Consider the following 21,593-nt stretch of genomic DNA (forward strand, 5'->3'; position numbering starts at 1 on the left):
ACCCAACCTTATCTTCAATTGTTAATCGATCAGTGAGCACATTCACACATCTCAATTATTCTACTTTATAATATAAACTAAATCGAGTTTGTTCCTCGTTTGAATTCGACAAAGATGTCGATTTGTGTTAAGGTTAAGATAGTAACACAATATGGACCTTTCTTCTTGCCTTTTCTTTTAAACTGTAGATTTTGATAAAAACTAAATGATATTTTTTCAAAATGCTGATTTATTTTTAAAAAAAATGTAAATACTGTATAAAGACTTATATAGCATATTAGAATAAATTTGATTCAAGAAGATCACTTAAAGTTTTGTTTCCGTTTCCCTAATTCACAACTTCAAAAGAAATAAAAAATCATGTAAAATCAGTGAAATAAATATTTTTGTATACAATTACCATTACAAATTGAGTTACATGTTCCATAATCAACATAATAGGCATTTACATCAACTTTTGTTGCACACCAAGGAGTTCCACTGTTATCTCTTGTGGTGCATGTTGTGTAAGTTATTCCACTATAAGTGAATGGGAATATACAGGCATGATTGTCGGTTGTGCCACATTCTGAAAGAAACAAACAATAAATTGAGTCCCTTTTAAAGTAAACAAATGGATTTAAACTGGATCTTACTATTGGATGGAATAGTTGTTTCCACTGAAATCAAAATAATTGTGATGTTAAATAAATGACTTTAATTTAAACAAAAAAATCTGAATCACTTACTAGGGCATGAGCTGCTGCATGTACCATAGCCTAGGTTGTTTCCAGCTGCATCAACTGATGTGGCACACCAAAAAATACCTCCAAAATCTTGACTTGAACATTGGTTATAAGTTACACCTTTATATTTGAATGGGAAAATGCAGGGTAGTCCTTGTGTTGAAAGGCATCCACTATTTGACGCCGTTGCAGCAACTTAATATAAAATTCCAATTAGTTTGGATTAATCAGGAGAATACACTACAGAAGACTACCTGGACAAGAAGAAGAGCAATCCCCGTATTCTATTACATAATTATCTGGAAAACCAGTGGTTACGGCACACCATTGTACACCATTGTTGGAAGCATCTGTACATCCATCAAAATTGACGCCCAACCAGGAAAATGGAAAGGTACACTTTTTTCCATTAGTTGTAGGGCAAGAAGAAACTAGGAAGAAAATCATATTTCAAACCGTTGATTAATGGCTTTCAAGAGAAAGATTGAAAGCATACAAACTGCCATTACCTTTTGGGGTTGGGGTTGTTGTAGTAGTGGTGGTGGTGGTGGTTGTTGTAGTTGCTACTACTTTACCTCCTTGACCTTTGGTATTTGGATTTGAAGTAGTTGTAGTATTGGTCGGCATTGTTGTAGCTGTCGTTGTAGTAGTTGTCGTGGTGGTGGTTGTTGTAGTAGTTGTCGTTGTAGTTGTCGTTGTCGTGGTTGTTGTAGTAGTTGTCGTGGTGGTGGTTGTTGTCGTGGTTGTTGTAGTAGTAGTTGTTGTGGTTGTAGTAGTTGTCGTTGTAGTACTTGTTGTGGTGGTTGTTGTAGTAGTAGTAGTTGTCGTGGTTGTCGTTGTAGTAGTTGTCGTTGTAGTAGTTGTCGTGGTGGTGGTTGTTGTAGTAGTAGTAGTTGTCGTGGTTGTAGTAGTTGTCGTTGTAGTAGTTGTTGTCGTGGTTGTCGTTGTAGTAGTTGTCGTTGTAGTAGTTGTCGTGGTGTGGTTGTTGTAGTAGTAGTAGTTGTTGTGGTTGTAGTAGTTGTTGTGGTGGTTGTTGTAGTAGTAGTAGTTGTCGTGGTTGTCGTTGTAGTAGTTGTCGTGGTGGTGGTTGTTGTAGTAGTAGTAGTTGTCGTGGTTGTAGTAGTTGTCGTTGTAGTAGTTGTTGTCGTGGTTGTCGTTGTAGTAGTTGTTGTGGTTGTAGTAGTTGTCGTTGTAGTACTTGTTGTGGTGGTTGTTGTAGTAGTAGTAGTTGTCGTGGTTGTCGTTGTAGTAGTTGTCGTTGTAGTAGTTGTCGTGGTGGTGGTTGTTGTAGTAGTAGTAGTTGTCGTGGTTGTAGTAGTTGTCGTTGTAGTAGTTGTTGTCGTGGTTGTCGTTGTTGTTGTTGTAGTAGTTGTCGTGGTGGTGGTTGTTGTAGTAGTAGTAGTTGTTGTGGTTGTAGTAGTTGTTGTGGTGGTTGTTGTAGTAGTAGTAGTAGTTGTCGTGGTTGTCGTTGTAGTAGTTGTCGTGGTGGTGGTTGTTGTAGTAGTAGTAGTTGTCGTTGTAGTAGTTGTTGTCGTGGTTGTCGTTGTAGTAGTTGTCGTGGTGGTAGTTGTTGTTGTAGTAGTTGTTGTTGTTGTAGTGGTTGTCGTGGTGGTAGTTGGTGTAGTAGTTGTTGTTGTTGTCGTGGTGGTTGTTGTAGTAGTAGTAGTTGTTGTTGTGGTTGTCGTCGTGGTTGTAAGTTGTCGTAGTGGTGGTTGTAGTAGTTGTGGTGGATGGGGGAGGTGTTGGATTATCATTCACTTAAAGAAATATAATTAGATATTAAGTAGTGTTGTGTCGATCCTTATTTAGGACTGAAGACTTCAGTCTCGTCTAGTTCAGTCTCGGTCTGGTCCGATTCCGTCCTAAAACTTATAAGGTTCGGTCTATGATGACGTCATTCAACTTTATTTAAAGGGATTGTGCTAGGACTGACAGTCTCAAGGACCGCTCCCAAGGACTTACAGGACCGATCCTATGACTGAACTGGAACGAATCAAAATAAAAAAGTTCTTACACAACACTAATATTAAGTGTAAATAAAATTCAAAAAGAACAAGTTTAAGTTCCCAAGTCTCTTAAATATAGATTATCAACCAAAATTGAATTTACTTAGTAATTTAATGAAATCTCACATATTTGTTATTATGGCTAATTCTATCTCATTTTATGTTATACTTGTAAAAATGTGTAACTAAACATATATTACACATGGATAATGAGGAAACGAAAGTTTGAAAATCAAATTTCAAAGATTTAAAATTTGATAGATTTTAATCTCAGTTGCACCTTAAAATGACATCTTACCCTGGCAATTTGTGTTACAGTTTCCATAACCTTGATATTCTCCTTGGGCATTGACTGATGTTGCACACCATGGAGATCCGGAGTTGTCTGCTGTGGTACAAGCGTCATATGTTTTACCGTTATATTTAAAGGGGAAAGTACAGGACACTCCACTTATAGTTGCACATTCTAAAATATAATCATTAGTAATTATTCCATTTAAAAAGAAATTACTTACTATCCGCAGAAATGGTTGAATATCCTATACAAGAGAATTAAAAAACCAGTTGTGAATTTAGAAACTTAGTACTTTATACGGTTCTAAGTACTCACTTGGGCAATCAGCAGAGCATGTCCCATAACCTTGTACATCACCGTTTCCATTCACTGACACGGCACACCAAAACGTATCCCCAAAGTCAGCATTTGTACATTGAGTGAACATTTCCCCATTGTAACCAAAGGGAAATTTACAGGCAACCCCGCTTGTTGATTTGCATCCATTTGTGGACGCAGTTGATGCCACTAAGAATATACAAATAGTTCCACTTTTTCTCAGAACTCACGAATAAATAAGTTAGTATTTCATACTTTTGCAGGAAGATGTACAATCCCCGTATTCTATAGTTGCACCTGTTATCGAGTCTACAGATGTGGCACACCATGCCGTGGTTCCATAATCCACAGTTGTACACCCGTCATATTCGATACCAATATATTTGAATGGAAATAAACAGTTCCGTCCATCAGTGGTAGGACATGATTGACCTACAACATAATCGTAAGTAGATTTGGAAGCCTTCAGAGACATCAAACCCCTTACCTGCTGATAAAACAGCCTGGATGGCAAGAATCAAGGACAAGGAGTAAAAAAAGATATTTTTCCCCATGATTAGAAGATTTGATGATTTCATGTAGTCTTCAAACTGCTGAATGATTTTTAACCATCAAATTCATTTAACAAGTAAACTTTTTACACATGTTTTAACTTTGTCTCTAACTAAATGTAGATTATAAATTAATTCACGATTGAGGCTTCAACTACTAACAGGGAAAAGTACTAATTTGCTATTCATTTTTTTTAACAATGATAAAATAAGCAATTATATATGTTAGTAAAATCTTAAAACATTGTATATGTTTTAGAACTAAGTATTAAATTGTTACAAGCTATTTTAACATGTCATACTAATTATCTTTATATGTAGTGTGCGTCTAAACTTAATTATATATCTTAAATTGATTTTACACATATTTTACATGTCAGATTTGTGAATTAAAAAAAGACAATTTAGAAATAGGTAGAAATTCCTTTTATTCCACATGTAGCCATATGTAAATAACAATGTAATATAATATGTATCTCAAGAATTTGTTTAAATTGGAGAAAAATGGAGAAAATGTAGGGAGTGATGGAAGGTGAGGATTCATTCCGTTTAAATTATAGCACTCCATACATGAACTATTGTCTTTATTCAATTATCTATTTTATTTATTATTTATCCTACTGTATATGAAGGAAGAAATTCAATTAAAACAATAAATAACAGTTTTAAGACGTTAATTGCATTTATTTATTTATCTATCGACAGCAGAGTAATTCTAACAAATGTCCTTCTATAGGTATATCCTTTTCTCCTTCCTCCCTGGTCACAAGCTGTTCTAATGAAAGGTCATGAACATTATTCTTTTTTTTTCCCCCAAATATTCTTCAAATTGTCAGGGTTATCATGTTTGATTCTCGGTTTCTTTTTTTGACAGCCTCATTCTACAATGGATTTTCATCATTGTTCATTACAGAAATGTTTTAATAGTAAGATTATTTTTACAATCAAAGGAAAGGAATAATGAATGGCTTTTGGCGATTTTAGGTGTGTTTGTCAAACAGAAGAAAGGAACTTTAACCTATTTCTTTTAATAGACACACATGTACTCAAACATGGTAACTTGATCTTGTTTATTGCTGTCTGCTACTTTAATTATTAGCCATGAACACAAAATACCGATTGTATTTTCTGCCCTGAGCTATATGTTTACAATCCTTAATATGAACTAAAACATTTTAAACAAGGATATCATACTATCAATAGAGATAAAATATATAGAGTGTTGATAATGAGCAATTGCAAGGAAAATTCTTTGAAGTATCGACAGCAGACGCAAATATAGTTGACCAAAACAATAGAAGTATTTCTTGCTTAAAATACCAACGTTTTTATCAAATTAAACGCGTAATTTGCATCTGATTGGCCATTACATCACATCAACTACAAAATATCATTTTTTTTTAAAAATAGGCCTTTCAATCTATTATTTATCATGTATTTTATTCATCTCCTGAATCAACCCATATATTCAGACATGAAATCTATTTCAAAATCTTATGCAGGTAAAAAACTATATCATTAGGGAAAACGTGATAATCCGAGGATTCAAGGGACCAAATTTCGGAGTATACCCACGAATCTTATTTAATTTTAGAGGCAATCTCTATTTATTCATGAATTTAATTATAGATAGAATATTCTCCCAAATTCAACATTCCTATTTTGAAAGGCTAAATAAAATTATATTTAAAATAAAAAAATGGAATAAAATATAATCATACTTCATAAAATCAATTGTTAAAAAAATACTTTATTAACCTATTGACATCTTTAAATTCATATAATGATGGTAATAAACTATTATTATTATTAGAATAAGCATTTTAAAAATAAAAATATTAGAAGGGCCGTCATAACATACTTCACTATTACAATTCTTATGTTTCGGTGAGCTATTTTTTTTTTTTTGACCGTGTCAACTACTTCTTCACATAATAACTGTAGGTATTTTATGTCTATGGTTCAAAAGTACAATCACGTTGGATTCTTATTTTGTTATTGTGCCTCTCAATCTTTTATTTTCAAAAACAGAAAGAAAAACAGGCCTTTCATCAGTTAGTAGTTAAATAATTTTCCACAACTGCGGTACTACTCTTTATTTTTAAGTAGGAAATTGCTTATAGCTTATCTGGAGTTAAATCGAACGAGACCATTTGAGGTATATGTCAAGATTTAAATATCTTTATTTTAACTGAGTCAAAATGATCATTCCTTTTTACGAAAATAAAAAGAAAAATAGAATACAAAGTACTATGATAATAATTGATATCATCTAAACAAGTCGAACTCCTACACTACTCACCCTAGACAACACAGAGAGTAAAGAGATCGTCTAGTTAGTAATAGACAAAAAAAGGCATCTCAAAAACATTGAAAAATAAACAAATAGATCATTCTCCAGTTCTAAATCTCGTGCATCTTGTAATCGGAGACGCTGGAAGGATACTTGGAACTCCAAATGCAGGTCTCAGTTCTTGATCAAAGTCCAATTTATAGTAACGATCGTGTCTCTCAATCACCTTAAACGGGCCCAAGAAAGTTGGAGAAAGAGACTCCTTTATAGGTTTATTTTTAAAAATAACGATTTCTGTTTTTTTAATTGTTTGTTAATGGCTCCTTTATTAAAGTGTCTCGAACGAACGTGTGTTATTTTCTCCATATTTTAAAGAAACTTTCGACGTTGAGGTTGCCAGAAGTAAAGGTGGACGCGTTAAAGAAATTAAAGACCATGGGTCCTGAGCGGCCTGAGAGTAATTGAAAAGATGGATATAGAAGAAAATAGAACCCGAGTCTATTGGTACTGAGTTCCCCAATCCCCATAAAACTACAGGTAGTGCATTGATCCAGTCTTCTTTTTTTTCCAGGATTCGTGCTACTAGCCCGGTCTTAAATGATCTGTGGAAACGTTCTATGAGTCCGTTGGACTCTGGATGATACGAGATTGTGTTCTTACTTGCAATCCCAAGTGTCCTGCAAACACCCATCCATAATGAACTTGTGAAATGTGTTCTTCGGTCAGAAACAATGGTTTCTGAAACTCGAAACCTCGAAATCCAACCACTCAAAAAATTGACTATTGTCTTGGATGTTATATCTGGAATAGGCATAACTTCTGTCTACCTTGTGAAACGATTCATAATAGTTAGGGCATAGTGCTGCCTCTGAATTAGTGGGAATGGACTAATTAATTATGTCTATGCGAATAAAGGAAAGTCTTTCAGATGGAGGATCGAAAGACGACGTAGGTTTTGATGTCCTGAAAGGTTTGATTTTCAAACACGCTCAACACTCTAGTGGAGTTTCTGACGTCTGCTCGCAAATTAGGCCGAGCATCAAAAAGTGAAACCCTCCTTAACGTTTCTTTGAATCCCGTATGATTGTCCTGGAGTACAGAATACACAATTCATGAGATGATGACACAGCGACACGGAAGGCGTCAGCATTGCCAAAACCAGCAATTAGGGTTCCTGCAATGTATTTAAAAGAAGGATTAATTTTAAACTTAAGTAAATTAGGATCCTGTTACTTTTAATCCTCAATTATATCTTCAATGAAGGTTGGGCCTATTGTGATGTTATTTATACTTCTAGAAAGAATGTCTGCAGTATGATTTAATTTTCCAGAAACATGTTCGATATCACAATTGAATTCTGCTATGAATGAAAAGTACGGAACTGTCTTGGTGCCCAAGAGGGATTGCGAATGTCAATTGCAGTGACTAAAGATTTGTGATCCGTGAAAACTTTAAAAACTTGTCCATCAAAAGCCCATAGAAAATGTTTGATGCTTTCCTGAATACTTAATAATTCCCTATCAAACGTTGAATATTTCTGTTGTGTCGTAGAAAGAGCCAAAGACCAAAGAGCTAGAGGTTGCCAGTGTCCATTTACCTTTTGCTCGAGAACAGCTTCCATCCCTGTATCAGTTGTCAGGGCTAAAGGCAATGCACTATCTCTGACTGCAAGTTGAGTACTTTTAGACAAACTATTTTTAATACATTGAAAGTCGTGTTCATGTTCTGTATTACAAGTAAACTTCAACGGAAGGTTCAAATGAATTGTCCATCGATACAATATTTCGATGAACTGATAGTAATATTGTGCCATGTCCAAAAATCTATGCAGTTCATCGTTTGATTTTGGAGTTGGTACTTTTTGGATTGCCTTTACATTACATTCTAGAGGCCCAAAACCTTTTGATGAAATAGAATGTCCAAAGAAGTCTACAGATTTCATCAAAAACTCACATTTTTAAGGGGAGAGCATAATACCAGCTATTTTAAGTCTTGAGAAAACCATGTTCAACGTTTTCCAATGCTCATCCATCGACTCCAAAGCGACAAAGATATCATCAAGGTACACAAACACATTTGGAATTCTTCGTAGAATTGAATCGATGAGTCTCTTTAATGTCTGAGCAGCATTTTTAGGACCAAAAAGCATCCTCAAATATTCGTATAAACCAACTAGCGTAATGATTGCAGTTTTATTATTAGAAGTGCTATTCATAGGTATTTGGTTATACGCTCTGTGTAAATCCATTTTACTAAAAACAGTCATATTTTTTAGATTAGCCACCAAATCTGTTTGATTTGGTTAGGGATCCCGATCAATGTCCGTTCTCCTATTTAATTGACGATAGTCGCCGCACATTCGCCAATTTCCTTTTTGTTTTGAAACGACGTGAATAGTAGAAGAAAAATTAGAAGAAGACGATCGTAGGATTCCTTTCTTCAACAATTCGTTGAGTTGGTCTATTACAAAATGTAACTTCTCACCATCTAACTTGCGTGATTTTGCAAAGCGATGAGGACTTTTCGTCTCGATATGGTGTTTAACTCCGTGAGCTGGATAAGTTTCAATAAAACTTTTATAATTAAAGATATCATTGTATTTCAATTTGATTTATTGAGTCTTTGATAATTCTGAAATGAAGCACGGTTCATCTTGGAATAACTTTTTATTGAAAATATCATCTCCAAATCTAAAATTATATAAAAAATCTGCACCCAAAATTGGACGACTTCGTACCACAATAAATTTCCATTGGAAATCTCCTAGATTTTCTAGATTCAGAGTTAAAGTTGTTGCACAAATAAGATCAACAAGGTATCTTCCCTATCCAATAATAGGTGAGAGTTTTTCTCGAAAAAGACTTTTACATTTTTTAAATGGAATAACAGACACTTGAGATCCTGTATCACCAGAAAGTTAATCGAATTTGAATTGTCTTTGATACAACATAAGTTTGATGATTTATTTAGAACCTCGGTCCCGTACAACCGAGGGCAATTTAGTGTTTTGAAACAAGTACAAAAAATTGTAACTAGCTTTTGAACAGGTAGTTACGTTCATTACAAATATAGAATTATAATAGCACATATATTTTTTCTCCATAGATTTAGTAAATTTGGACGTGCTATGAGGAGGTTTTTCGAAAACATTATTGTTGGAAGCGAAGCGGACGAGTCTTCAACAGTGGAAATATGTAATTTACTAAGTTCTTTGGCTGCAACAAACGTTTTCTTCAACTCTTCAATTGAATGGGACTGTGCTCTCAAGTACCCTTGCTGGTCTTAGGCACATTTCTGATGAGGGCCTCCCTTAGTTAATGGTGATGCAAATAATGGATGTATTCCTCGTCAAGGAGACGCTTAACTTCATTATAACTTCCCCAGTGGAAAATCCCGATGAATCGCAAAGCATATAAAAAAAAATTAAATTCTATATAAAGGTGAGAGACCATAATTCTGTAAAATTGCCTTTTTTGCACAATCATACATGAGTCCGTTTTTTTTTATATGGATAGACCTAAAACCTTTACCAGGTAATGCTGTAGCCATTAAACAATATTTTGTTTGATCTTCCTCATCAAAAAATCCAGCTCAATTCTTCCAAACCAATTTTGCGGATCCATCGCCGAGAATTTTGGAGACGTAGTTCTCCTACGGCAAGAGTTCAGTTGCTGCCCTCTTCTGCTATGCACTTTTGTTCAATCTGAGGGACATTGTCTGCATGGTCTTGACCATCAGAATGAGATTTTTTTACGAGGCATGATATCACGTCGGGACCACCAATGTTAAGATTTAAATATCTTTATTTTAACTGAGTGAAAATGATCATTCTTGTTTACGAAAATAAAAAGGAAAATAGAATACAATGTACTATTATGAATAATTAATATCATCTAAACAAGTCCAACTCCTACATATATAACCTTAATTTGAAAGAAACATGGCTAGTAGAAAAATTGACAGCTGACAAAAAAACAGTTATGTTTTTTGTAGTAGTTTTTAAATGAATTGGGTAAAAGCTTTCACATTTTGTACACCGTTATTTCAAATGTTGGGAAATTAAAAGTTGGTGACACCAAAAATTTGGGAAAGGATTCACGCCTACCACCTCCAATTTCGTCGAAATTTGGATAAAATGTTACTTTATATAAGATATGCAAAATTCCATGTGAAGTTAAGAGACTTAAAAGATTGTTCTTATTTAACCTTTTTGTTTACATAGTTCCTATAACAAAGTTTTTTATTATAAAAAAAAATGGTTTTATAGATTTATAATCCATTTTAGTTGAAAATTTGAGAGAAGGCTGAAAAAATACCAGTTTCTTAAGTTGAGGTGCTTTTTCGAAATCATCTATATCTTTTAATCATTATAGTTATGTATCTAGAACTTTCACAGTATTGTACTTTCATCTCTAAGAGACAAAAATATTTTGAGGGAGAAACCTTTTTTTTTTTAAACCTATAATTGACCCATCTTACCTCATGCTCAAGGTAATACTGGCCACCAATGTTGGGTTTAGTATAAATGAAATAAATGAAGTTTATTCTGTTGATTGACATACAAATTAAGTAATAATGCATAGAAAGTGTTATACCGGGCCATCCGTTATTATATACTCATCTCTATTATGCAAATTTTGAAAGGTTAAGAATATTTTTTTTGCAATTCCCAAAAAGAAATGTTGTAGAGCATATAATTAGCTGTCGTTTACAATGAAAAATATAATCCTAGTCGGCACCATGAGTACACGAGAAGAGGATTGAGATAGCAGCTACCCTTCGCGCGGGATTGTCCCAGAAGGTCATCGGGGAGCAGACTGGGGCATCGAAAAAAATGATTTACAATGTATCTCATGTATGGAGACAACGTAAAACCTGTCAAAATTTTCCTAATATAAATGAGTAGTGTTGTGTCGGTCCTTATTTAGGACCGAAGACCGTGGTCCAGTCCTGTCCCATATAGTCCAGTCTCATTTGTCGGTCTTAAAAAAGGTAAATTCTAGCCTTGTGACGTCAATGAGGATGTTCTTCCTCCTTTTAATTATTCTGTTATATAATAGAACACATTATATAACAAAGTAATCATATATCAATATGTTCGTCTCATATTGTATTATAATTAAGAAAATAATAATATTTCCAAGATATATGCATTAATTGTAATGCATATTTCATATTTGGCTTAATAAACCATAGATATTTTTATGAAATATTCCAAGGACCAACAGATAATTACCGGTCTCAAGGACCGACAGTCATAAAGAACGGTCTCGAGGAGTGATCGTTCTAAGGACCGGTCCCAAGGATAGATGATCCTAAGGACCGATAGGACAAGTCATAAGAATGGACTGGACTGAAATGATACTGACAACCGCTAAGGAAAAGAAAATTCAATCTTCATATTACCAATTCCAAAAAAAATAGGGCGGCTAAAAAATACAAAGGGTTTCTATCATTCATCATGATAATATCAAAACATCCAGGCTTGTAAGTGTGCCACTTTTTTGGCGTTTTTAGCATTCCGTTCAGAGTTCTGTTCATCGTTAAATTTATAAAGAAACAAAAAATAGGGGTTAAAAGCTATATGTAATGCTGAATTGGTAGTAGAGGTTAACTAATATAGACAACACGTCCGACCCGCAATTATTAAAGTTAAAAGACTTGACCCGCTTTTTGTATAATTTTTTGTTCAGACAAATATGATTTTGTCCATATAAATCTGTTCCCCCCCCCCTTTCCCATTGCACACTAAACCTATTGAAAAAGGCATTAATTATAGAGCAAAAGTTTGGATTATAGGTGTTGGATTCTCGGCAACCATTAATTTGATAGAAAATGTCAATAAACGATCTGATAGTATTTTTTTGTAGGTTGCAAACACTGAACGTTCATGTGAGTTCAATTTAAAGATTAAATACTGCGAGAATTAGTAGAATAGAACGCTAAAATCAGATTTTTAGTATTCTACATTCAATTTCTAAAAAAATGTGTTCTTTTCAGCGATCCGCTCATTGAATGTGCGTTCCGCTGAAGACCGGTAAATTTTGCGTTTAGTTCACAAGACTGAAAACATCCATAAAGCCATGGCCAATATTTCCCCATAAATTTGCATCATACAGGGGCGAACAAGATATTATTGGGGGGGGGGAAGCTTGGTTTTTGGTATTCTTTTTGACAAATTTAATAAAACATGGCTATTTACAAAAAATTTCAAATATTACATTTTTTGGAAAAGATAATCAAAAATCCATTAATATTCCCAAAAAATTCCAATTTCTTTCTCCTGCATAATTTGCCTAAATGACGAAATAAAATTCTATTAAAAAGAAAAAAAATCCTTAATTTGGGGGAGGAGGCTACAGCCCCTCCAGCCTACCTCCTACACACGCCCTGTCATATGACCCCACAGAGCTATATCATATATTTTATAATGTAATTAAAAAATGTATCATCTAATAATGTAATGCTGATTATTACCACATGATTCTCTAACTTGTATTCTAGTGTTTAATTCACAAATAATGATTTAAAAAAAAAAGGTACACATAATGAATACTACATACCTTCTTCAAATGGTTGCCACAATTCGCTGGAACGCAAATGTCTGAAACACCATGTCCTTTACTGTCTCATCTTAAATAAAAGTAATACTAGAATTAATAGTAAAGTGTACAGGTTCACGATAAATTAGGAATAATTTCAATCTCTTATATTTCAAATTCTATGGGGTGTGGGGTAAAAATTCCTTTAGTTTCGAAAAGCTATGTGTGTTGTTAGTAACCATTTTTTTTTTTGAAATAATAGACAGTTAGTGATGGAGTAGACTAGAAAAATCATTATATGTTAATTGCATCGCTCACGATTCCCTCAGTATGAGATTATCGAGCGTCTCAAGTACTCGAAAAGTACAGTTTACAGGATTTGTGATGTAATTGACACTTAGTGGACGTCCCACAGGAAACATCACAAGGTGAAAGCTGACAAAAAACGATCTCCAACCGTAACCGGGCTCAAAAAGTCGTTTTATGCAAATCTGACCACCTCCATTCCCAAGCTATCAAAGAGAAGGAATGCGAGCCACACAACTATCGAAAGAGTCACAAATGCCGATCAGGTGTAGCCAAAAAGGCTACCAGAATGATTAGAGATCTTGACATTTTTTGCAGACTTGAAAATTTTCACAGTTGACCGCTCATCCTACCGCAGGAACCACAGGCCCTTTTGAGCTGCACATAATCATGAATACGAAAAAGACAGCTGAACCGTTATCCTTGATGTCCTCTCCATTGAGGGGGACGTAAAGCCCCCACCCCCTTTTCAAGAAGGGCGAAAGAATGAAGGTGGACATGTACCTGAAAGTGCTTGAGGATGGATGGAGTAGGCCAAGGAAGAATGTACACCTTCCAACAATACATTGCACCAGTCAACAAACCCAAAAAAGTGTAGTATGTCTTGACCACAACATGTCTTTACTTTTAAACCCCGGATTTTCAGAATGCAAACAGTCCCTGAAGGAGGTCGAGCATGAGGACTCTACCATGTATCATTTGTTTCTGGAGGCCCTCAAGAAGTCCATTACCCGTTTAATGTCAAAGCTGGATCCGTACAAGGTAACCTGGGCCTTCCAAAGCTTAAGACGCCATGTGGCGAAGGTTATCAAGAGAGACAGAGTGTATTATAAATAATTGAATGTTATTAAATATAGCTTTGAAATAATAATAAAATTATGGTTCTAACACACTTAGTTCGTTCGTATAGAGACTATAATCGAGACTGGAGATGATTTTATTAAATAAAATAAATCAGTATTCATCAATCCTTCAGAATCTGGTTTTATTTTTTTTAATTTGATAACTGGTTAGAGAGAATTTTGCGTTTGAAAAAATATTTTCCCCGTTGCATATTTAGCTTGTGCACCCTGTATAAGATGAAATGCATGGGAATTAAAAAAAACTTTCAAAAATGGAAGTGTAAAATTTATTTTTGTTTTAATGTTCCTTTGATTGATCAGGTGGAGTTGTACGGATTAAGTATAACTTAGCACTAATAAACAATAATTACAGAATGTAATTTATAAATTTTGTCTTTCAAGTCTATACACTTATTGTATAGTTCATTTGACACGACAATGACTTCAAGGAAATAATTTATTTACAGTGCGTAGTCCACTCATGAATAATTGATACTTTAAACTTAATTGATGCCTTTAATTTTTTTCTTCTTTTTTACAATAGATTTAATGAATACAATTGTAATAAAAAACTATTATGATTGACGTGAGATCTTAATCTCTCTTAACTTGTGATCTAAATTTTTGTCTTTCAATTTTGAGAAGACATAATCATAGCTGTAAGTTCCGAATATATCTAGTAGTTATATCAATAAATTGACACCATTCATAAATAATATAATACAGGGTGCGACATAACTACCTTAATCCAAAAGGCAATAAAATAATTTTTATAGGTCAAAAAAGTTTTATTTTTCTTTCAAATATCATAAATGCTGTGACAACATTGGAACTATATTTGATTATATATTTCTAAAAATATTTAGAAGCAACGATAAACGATAACTCTTAATGGAGATGTATAACTTAACAAGACAACGACCTATTCAATAATGAACAAACAAAAAAAAAGCAGCAGACGCAACAACCGTTTTTCCTTTTCTAATTTTGAAATGTAATGTTTTCGTTACAAAAATGTCAACTTTACTCATCAGTTGAGCCTTAGTCCACTCAAAAAATTGAAGGGACGCTCCTGCCCAGTTAATGCTTTTGTGAGTGAGCTCTCTCTCCCGTTCGTTTTTAAAACAATGAACCGTGCTCAAATTTCCCTTCTGTAGGAGTATTTGAATTTGAAAACTCTTTATGATTTCAATTAACTTTTTGAAATTAATATACCGATATTATTTTTTCCAAAAAATCAAGGGAATAAGGTTCAAGAATAAATAGCACTTAAAGATCTGAAATTATATTTAAAATTTAAAAAATCCATGGAATAATTAATCGAATGTTTTAAACATTTGATTCAACTTCAAAAGTTTTTTTTTCTTTTCCTAATTTTTCATCTTTTCAACTCTGCAATCTATTTTTCAATTATTTATCAACTTTAGGTAATATTCTCCGAACGGCAGCTGAGGAGAAGAATGTATAAATCAGAAGGTAACATTTGTGCTTGATTAGTTCTAACGGCAATTCTGTCAAATATTCAAATATCTTTGAATAACAATTCTTAAATTGATATAATTCACATTACAACATGCAAATAAAATTATATTAAGTACAAATGGATAGCAATTCTTAAACAGTTTGTCTTGGGGCAAGTTCAAGTGTGCCGTACGATTTGTTACAGTCATACGTTATTTGCAATAGCTCATAATAAACAGAATAATATTTTTAATTCAAATAGGTTTGTCAATAAATTTTTATTTGCACTTTTGTGTGCCTTGGGCTCAAAACTTTTGGGAACCACTGTCTTAGGGAAAATGCTATTATAAGATTTTGTGCACTATCCTACAGTTGATCTTGGAATTATTTTGATCTTGAACACGGGGTTCTCAAGTTTTTGAACTAATACTTGCATGAGATTTTGAGATATGATATGAATTTACTACATAAAAATATAATAACATTGTATTTCACTTGGGAAAATTCGTTTACAAAAAAGAACGATATATCTTCTAATGTAATCTCCACACACGAAGGAGCTGGTAGTAACTCTGTGGGAAGTGATGTCTAAGTTTTCTTAAAGTGGTCAGCTACATGAGAAGCAAACCCAACAACCGAAGGCAGCAGAGAGTCACAAAGACAGCATAGAAAAAAATATTCGAACTTATCTTGAGACATAACTTAAACCATCTTTTTTTGCAATCTTTAAAATTATTAGGGGAAATTAAGTGTCATTGATTTAAAATTTAAAAAAGGAAGCACATCAATATAATAATAAACACATCCATATTTGTAGCTAAATATATAAAAATAATTGGAACCAATATAAATACTAGGAATCAGGAGTCTGTGTTAGAAACTTCTGATGATTGACTTTAGAAGCTTCTTGTGTTGGAGTGATACCTATGGATATAATTTTACTTCTTTTGCCACCGGGATCCAGGACGTGTCATCAACATCGGTGATTCTCAAGGAAAGGGCGGTATATCTAGCAGCGGATGCCACAAAAACTGCTATAAATTCTATGGGTATATTAGCTCATAGGATGTAAGCTTTCCAGTAATTAATGCCTCAGAGTTTAATTAAGCAAACTCAATGGTTTTAGACTTCTGTGGAGACTATTTCTTCCTTTGAGATAATCCAAAGAGTATAAAAGCTGTGATTAAATCTAAAGGTCCATTTTCTAGACCCTTGATGTTGAAAGGGGTTAAACTTTGCAGAATTATGACAGCCCTACAATCCACAACGGCATGCAGTATATTATTTAAAAAAATTCCACAATCTTTGCATGCTTTATGAAATTTCATACAATTGGCAGAGATCTGAAATTGAGCAGTAAATTCCTACCGTCCAAAATATACATAAGGTAAGATAAAATAAAATTCTGCAATTGTCTCGAAGTCCTAACAAATTAAAATATTAATCACAAACAGATTGACCTTCGTCTGTTGGTTTAATAAAAGTCATTTTAAGATGCCAGGGTCTAGGGAAAATGAAATCTTTTGTCACTCTTTTTAAAAATAACGACCTTCGCAAAAGGGGGTTTTGTGCCTGTAGGTCAGGAAAGGTTAAAAAAGATTCCAGGGATTCCTCCTCTAATTTATTGGAGTGCTTAGATTCCTAAAGAAGACAAGCTTCTTAACCTTGCCTCAGATTATATCCAGAATATAATCCCCATTGAATAAAGGAACAACTGACCAAATAATAATTTGAGCTACAGTCCATACCAGGGAGTGAGCATCAATTTTCTCCTTGGTGTGGTCCGTAATAATCATGAGTTTATGTAGAACTCGCTGGATGAAACCTGTCTCCTCCATTCAACGTCCGGTTTCCTGGAAATATCTATAAAAAACTTGATAATTTTTTTTGGAATTATATTCACTAGAAGTGCAATTATTCCTCCAATGTGGGATTTAGGCCTCTTTATTGGGGTCAAATAACATTGGTGAAATAGCTTTGAAAGCCACTCTTGTTCCCCTTTCATCACCCTCATAACAAATTAAGGAGAAGCATTTGCATTGTATATCAGTAGGGGAACTACTTGTGTGTTATATAGGTCAAATATTCTCTGGAGATTCAAATTTGTCCAACTAAAGAGGTTTCAGTAAATAGCACAATTTATAGAATGCCAATTTAAAATATGAGCGCCTTCCAAATCATGCCCAAGATCTCAATTTTGATTTTAGACATGAAAACTTCTATTTCTTTCATCCTCACTTGGCTTCCATGCACCCAGAGGAAGAATGGAGGTATTTTGCTTGTTGAGTCTTAAACCAGATCTTTTCTCATACTTTTTGAAGAAGTCCAGAAGGATATTGATTCTTTTAAAAAGCTGTGACTCTGAATTAGCTTATACTGTTAATGTGACATCATCTACTTAAGCAGTTTACCATTAAAATAAACACCAAACCCGCCGTACTTTTTTAAAATATTTACAATTAATTCTTCTATCGAAAATCAACGTGGTAACCCTGACAATTTGCCGAATGTTTTGGAGAAAAATAGCTTCGCTACCATGACGTTTTATTACATTAGCTGTGAGCAGGTCAGAGAGATTTGGAAAAGAACTAAACACAAATCCCAGTCCGTATATAGGAAGAACATAGGCAAGAATTATTCAGATGTAAATATTTATTTTAAGTTCAAATCTGAGTACAACGAGGTATTACATAAATAACTCCCTAACAAATCATTAGTGTTACTCTGCATCTTTCATAAGAATACGCAATTGTTCAATTCGACCATAGGTAGGAATGGTTATACTATAGTATTAAGTATTAACTTTGTGTTCATCAAGGATAAATAGCTTGTCAAAGTTTGAAATAAGATGAAAACAAGTCAGTGTGGATCATTGGTGTTTTCTCCTATGATGGTAATGCTCTCAACAAAGGCACGAAGAGAGGTGATCCTGAGGATCAACAAATTACTGTTGATCTATCGAATCTATTTCAAAAATTATTAATATTTTTTATTTATATAATAGCTTTTAAAGGGTAAATAAATTGATTATATATTATTAAATTGCTGACAATTTTAGTCAAAACATATTGAGTTAAGAAGATTCTTCGAGATTTTTGACATGCCGTTTGTGTGATCATGGGATCAAAGCTTTGAATAAGTTTATAGTAAAACAATACATTAAGAATCGAATTCAGAAGACAAATTTTGGGACTGTATACAAGTTGTATAATTAATTTGAATTTGACTATTTATTTATCCAAGATATTTGCAATATTTCACTCCATTTCGAGAATCAAGAAAATTTTTATAAGTTCAGAGAACTTTACAATGGAAAAGTAATCACCTCTCGCTTCTCCATTACTAAGTCAACGGAGTCTCAAAGTAAAGAAGTGCTATCCGAGATCCATTAAGCACTTGAAGGAAATATTATATTTGCTGTATTAGAGGAAACTAGATACTCGATAGCGATCCGTGACTGCAGTGGTGGTTGATTTTTTGGGTCGTCTTTAGCTTATTTAATTTGGAATGTATACAACGATTACAAGTGTTATTATAATAAGTAAAAGCAACGTTCTTGCCTCCGATTTTAGAGACGAAAGAGTGAAGGGTTTCATACATTAAAACAGCTAAAAATATGAAGCAACATTTTTCAATTATGATCTATATCTGTTGTCTCGCTTACTGTCTGAACAGAATAGGAACACTCTGTTCTGAACTTTTAAAATACAAACTATATAGGGAATAGGGGAACTGCTCATACAAATATGCGACATTATTTAATATTGATTACTACTTCAATGTCCTCATAATGAAGTCATACCCCGTAATAAATATATACGTGTTCTCACGTGTGGAAGTTGTTACGCTCTCACAGGAAGGATTTTTGTTTATTTTAACAGTAAAAATACGAAACAATCAGATTGGTTGCCACAAAACCTCTTAAAAAGTATATTTACATCATCGGTAAATAATTTTGCACGGCCCGGTACATAACATAATACTGCGCTTCGCAATAATTTAAATAAAAAAATTATTAATAACAATTAGGTATATTGTGAATAATAAAATTCTCTACTCATCATAAATGAATCTTTTCATTGTTTCGAGTATCCTGTATAAGTTTGCCCGCACGTCATACTTTCTCAATTCTTACAACCCTTCGATAGTAAGGAAATCACTTCAATGCGTCAAGCGTAGGGACACAAAGCGAAACGAAGAATATATTGACGGAGGAAAAGTGGAAGGATCTCAACTTTTTCGAGGGACGCCAAGTGAAGCGAAATATATATTGACGGATGAAGTAGAGAAGAATCTCGAGTTATTCGGTTAATTAGGACTTCCAAGGGTCACGAAACGTAGATGGAAGGTCTCATTGTGTGGAAGAAGTTGTGAATTTGGTTCTTATGGAGTATTCAGAGGAGGTAAGGGGTGAGTTTACCTGGAGTCCATCTGTGACTGAGGGATGAGGCTGGAGATGATCATTTCTAATTTTAAAAAAAAGTAAAGATCCTTCCACTTTTCCTCCGTCAATATATATTCATCGTTTCGTTTCGCTTTTGATCGAATGCCAATTTTGAGTAGTATGAAAACTGGCATGGGGAAAATTGCCCTAGATAAAATTGCCATTATTTTGCTCAAACTTCATGATGAATAATAACACATTATAAATTCGCTTAATATTATTTATGACAAATATCTAAACATATTTGTTTGTTCCATCCCCCAAGGGAGTACCTTCAAGTGTGTGTAATATTATTGCAATATCATATTCATTACATTTTTTTGAAATTCAATCCAATCTTCTAATAAATGGATCGACAGGATTGGTAAGGAGGGGAGTGCATAAATAGATTAGGGCCCTTTAAAATAGGGTTGAATACTCTCCGCCCTCGGATTGGCCAATGCCCCAGGGGTAGTGTGGAATTATTAAAAACCACCGCCAATACATCCAAGGAACCCCTCTAACACAACAAACTAGTTCAAATCCTTTGGGTTAGCCGGAGTAGTGTGGGATGGTTAAAAACCACCGTCTAACCATCATATACATCCAAGGAACCTTTCTAATATCAAAAAATAGTTCTAAGCCCTCGGGTTGCGCAGGGTACTTGAGGGTACACCTGGATCCTTAAAAACCCCCGCCAACGCATCACATACATCGAAAGAACCCCTCTAATGCCAAAAAATAGTTTAATTGAGTACACTCAATTTTTAATTACTTTTTTGTTTTTCTCTTTGGAAATGTTAGAGTTTCTAACTGATTTCTGTTGGAAATAATTTAGTTAATTCTGTGGGTAAATGGTAAATGAAATAAAATTTTAGTAATTATAATTTTGTTTAAACAAATATCTATATTTGATAAATTCCTACAAAAAAATTATACAATAAATTTCTTACAATAATTTTTAAAGACCTAAAATAAATGAAAATTATAAATCTTTTAAGTATAAAATTTTATCATCATATTCATCATATTTTCTAGCAATATTGAGAATACGCTAATTAATTTCTTTATATTTTTTATTTTGTTGAAAAATATCACCTCTATCGTGGACATCAATTCTTCTTTTTTAAATACTTCAATTGGATGCCAAAGATTAAGATGCGAAGATGTAACACACTTATTCATTGCATTATGGAATCCCTCCACCCCATGCTCACCATTCTTTGTTTGATCAAACACATTCCATAATTTGATGGGGTATCTTGGTGCATCTCTTCGCATGTTGTTTCTTCTTCCTCTTAATTTTCCAATGTAAGTCAATTCGAAATATGCAATAAATTCAATGGGGACTGTTCCATCTTCAGTTAGTTCTTCAAATATATCGATCACATTACTTTGTGGTAGAAATTTTCAGTGAAGAAAATGGTCTCAATTTTAAAATGAAGTCACTTTCTCTATGATAACCCTGTTTATAGCCAAGATCGACAATTTTGTTGTAGAAATTTTGAGGAAAAGGAAAAAAACAACAATTCAATTTACAAATAGGGAAAATAGTCTGAAGTGCATTGATAGGGGCCATTTCAAAATCAGCTAAAACATTATCTTCCATGCATGACCAGAAAATTACCATGATTTCCTTGTAGAAATGCTGCACCTTCTTGGACAAGTGTGCTGGATCACCGTCTTGTGTAAACACATAGTTGTCCCTCAGAAACGTGATCTTCAACCAGGGCTAGACATGGTATCTGAGGACCTTGTAGTAGAAGTCCGTGTTGACTTTCTCTTTGGCCTTGAAGAAGTACGGAGGCATCTTGCTGCCGTCAGACGCCAC

General features: G+C 33.8%; 1 protein-coding gene and 1 long non-coding RNA gene across 4 annotated transcripts; one reads left to right on the forward strand and one right to left on the reverse strand.

The window, feature by feature from the left end:
- Window positions 1-209: 209 nt before the first annotated feature.
- Window positions 210-3,988, reverse strand: LOC121116269 (uncharacterized). Its single transcript, XM_040710513.2, has 11 exons — window positions 3,832-3,988; window positions 3,600-3,776; window positions 3,342-3,533; window positions 3,247-3,270; window positions 3,030-3,197; window positions 1,235-2,482; window positions 980-1,156; window positions 729-920; window positions 636-659; window positions 401-568; window positions 210-339 (listed from the first exon to the last, which is right to left on the reverse strand). Exons 1-11 carry the CDS (start codon window positions 3,920-3,922, stop codon window positions 329-331), a joined length of 2,472 nt encoding a protein of 823 aa, XP_040566447.2. The 5' UTR covers window positions 3,923-3,988; the 3' UTR covers window positions 210-328.
- A 2,245-nt stretch (window positions 3,989-6,233) lies between these two features.
- Window positions 6,234-9,413, forward strand: LOC121116758 (uncharacterized). Of its 3 annotated transcripts, none has more exons than XR_005863939.2 (6): window positions 6,234-6,458; window positions 6,523-6,692; window positions 6,760-7,451; window positions 7,519-8,405; window positions 8,464-9,235; window positions 9,294-9,413. It is a non-coding gene; the product is annotated as an uncharacterized lncRNA (long non-coding RNA). The 3 variants fall into 3 exon arrangements; XR_011779642.1 differs by having other exon boundaries at window positions 6,251-6,458; window positions 6,760-7,401; window positions 7,486-8,405; XR_011779643.1 differs by having other exon boundaries at window positions 6,254-6,458; window positions 7,501-8,405.
- The last annotated feature ends 12,180 nt before the right edge of the window (window positions 9,414-21,593 follow it).

Source organism: Lepeophtheirus salmonis, chromosome 4 (genome assembly GCF_016086655.4).
Source record: "Lepeophtheirus salmonis chromosome 4, UVic_Lsal_1.4, whole genome shotgun sequence".
NCBI classification, from domain to species: domain Eukaryota; kingdom Metazoa; phylum Arthropoda; class Copepoda; order Siphonostomatoida; family Caligidae; genus Lepeophtheirus; species Lepeophtheirus salmonis.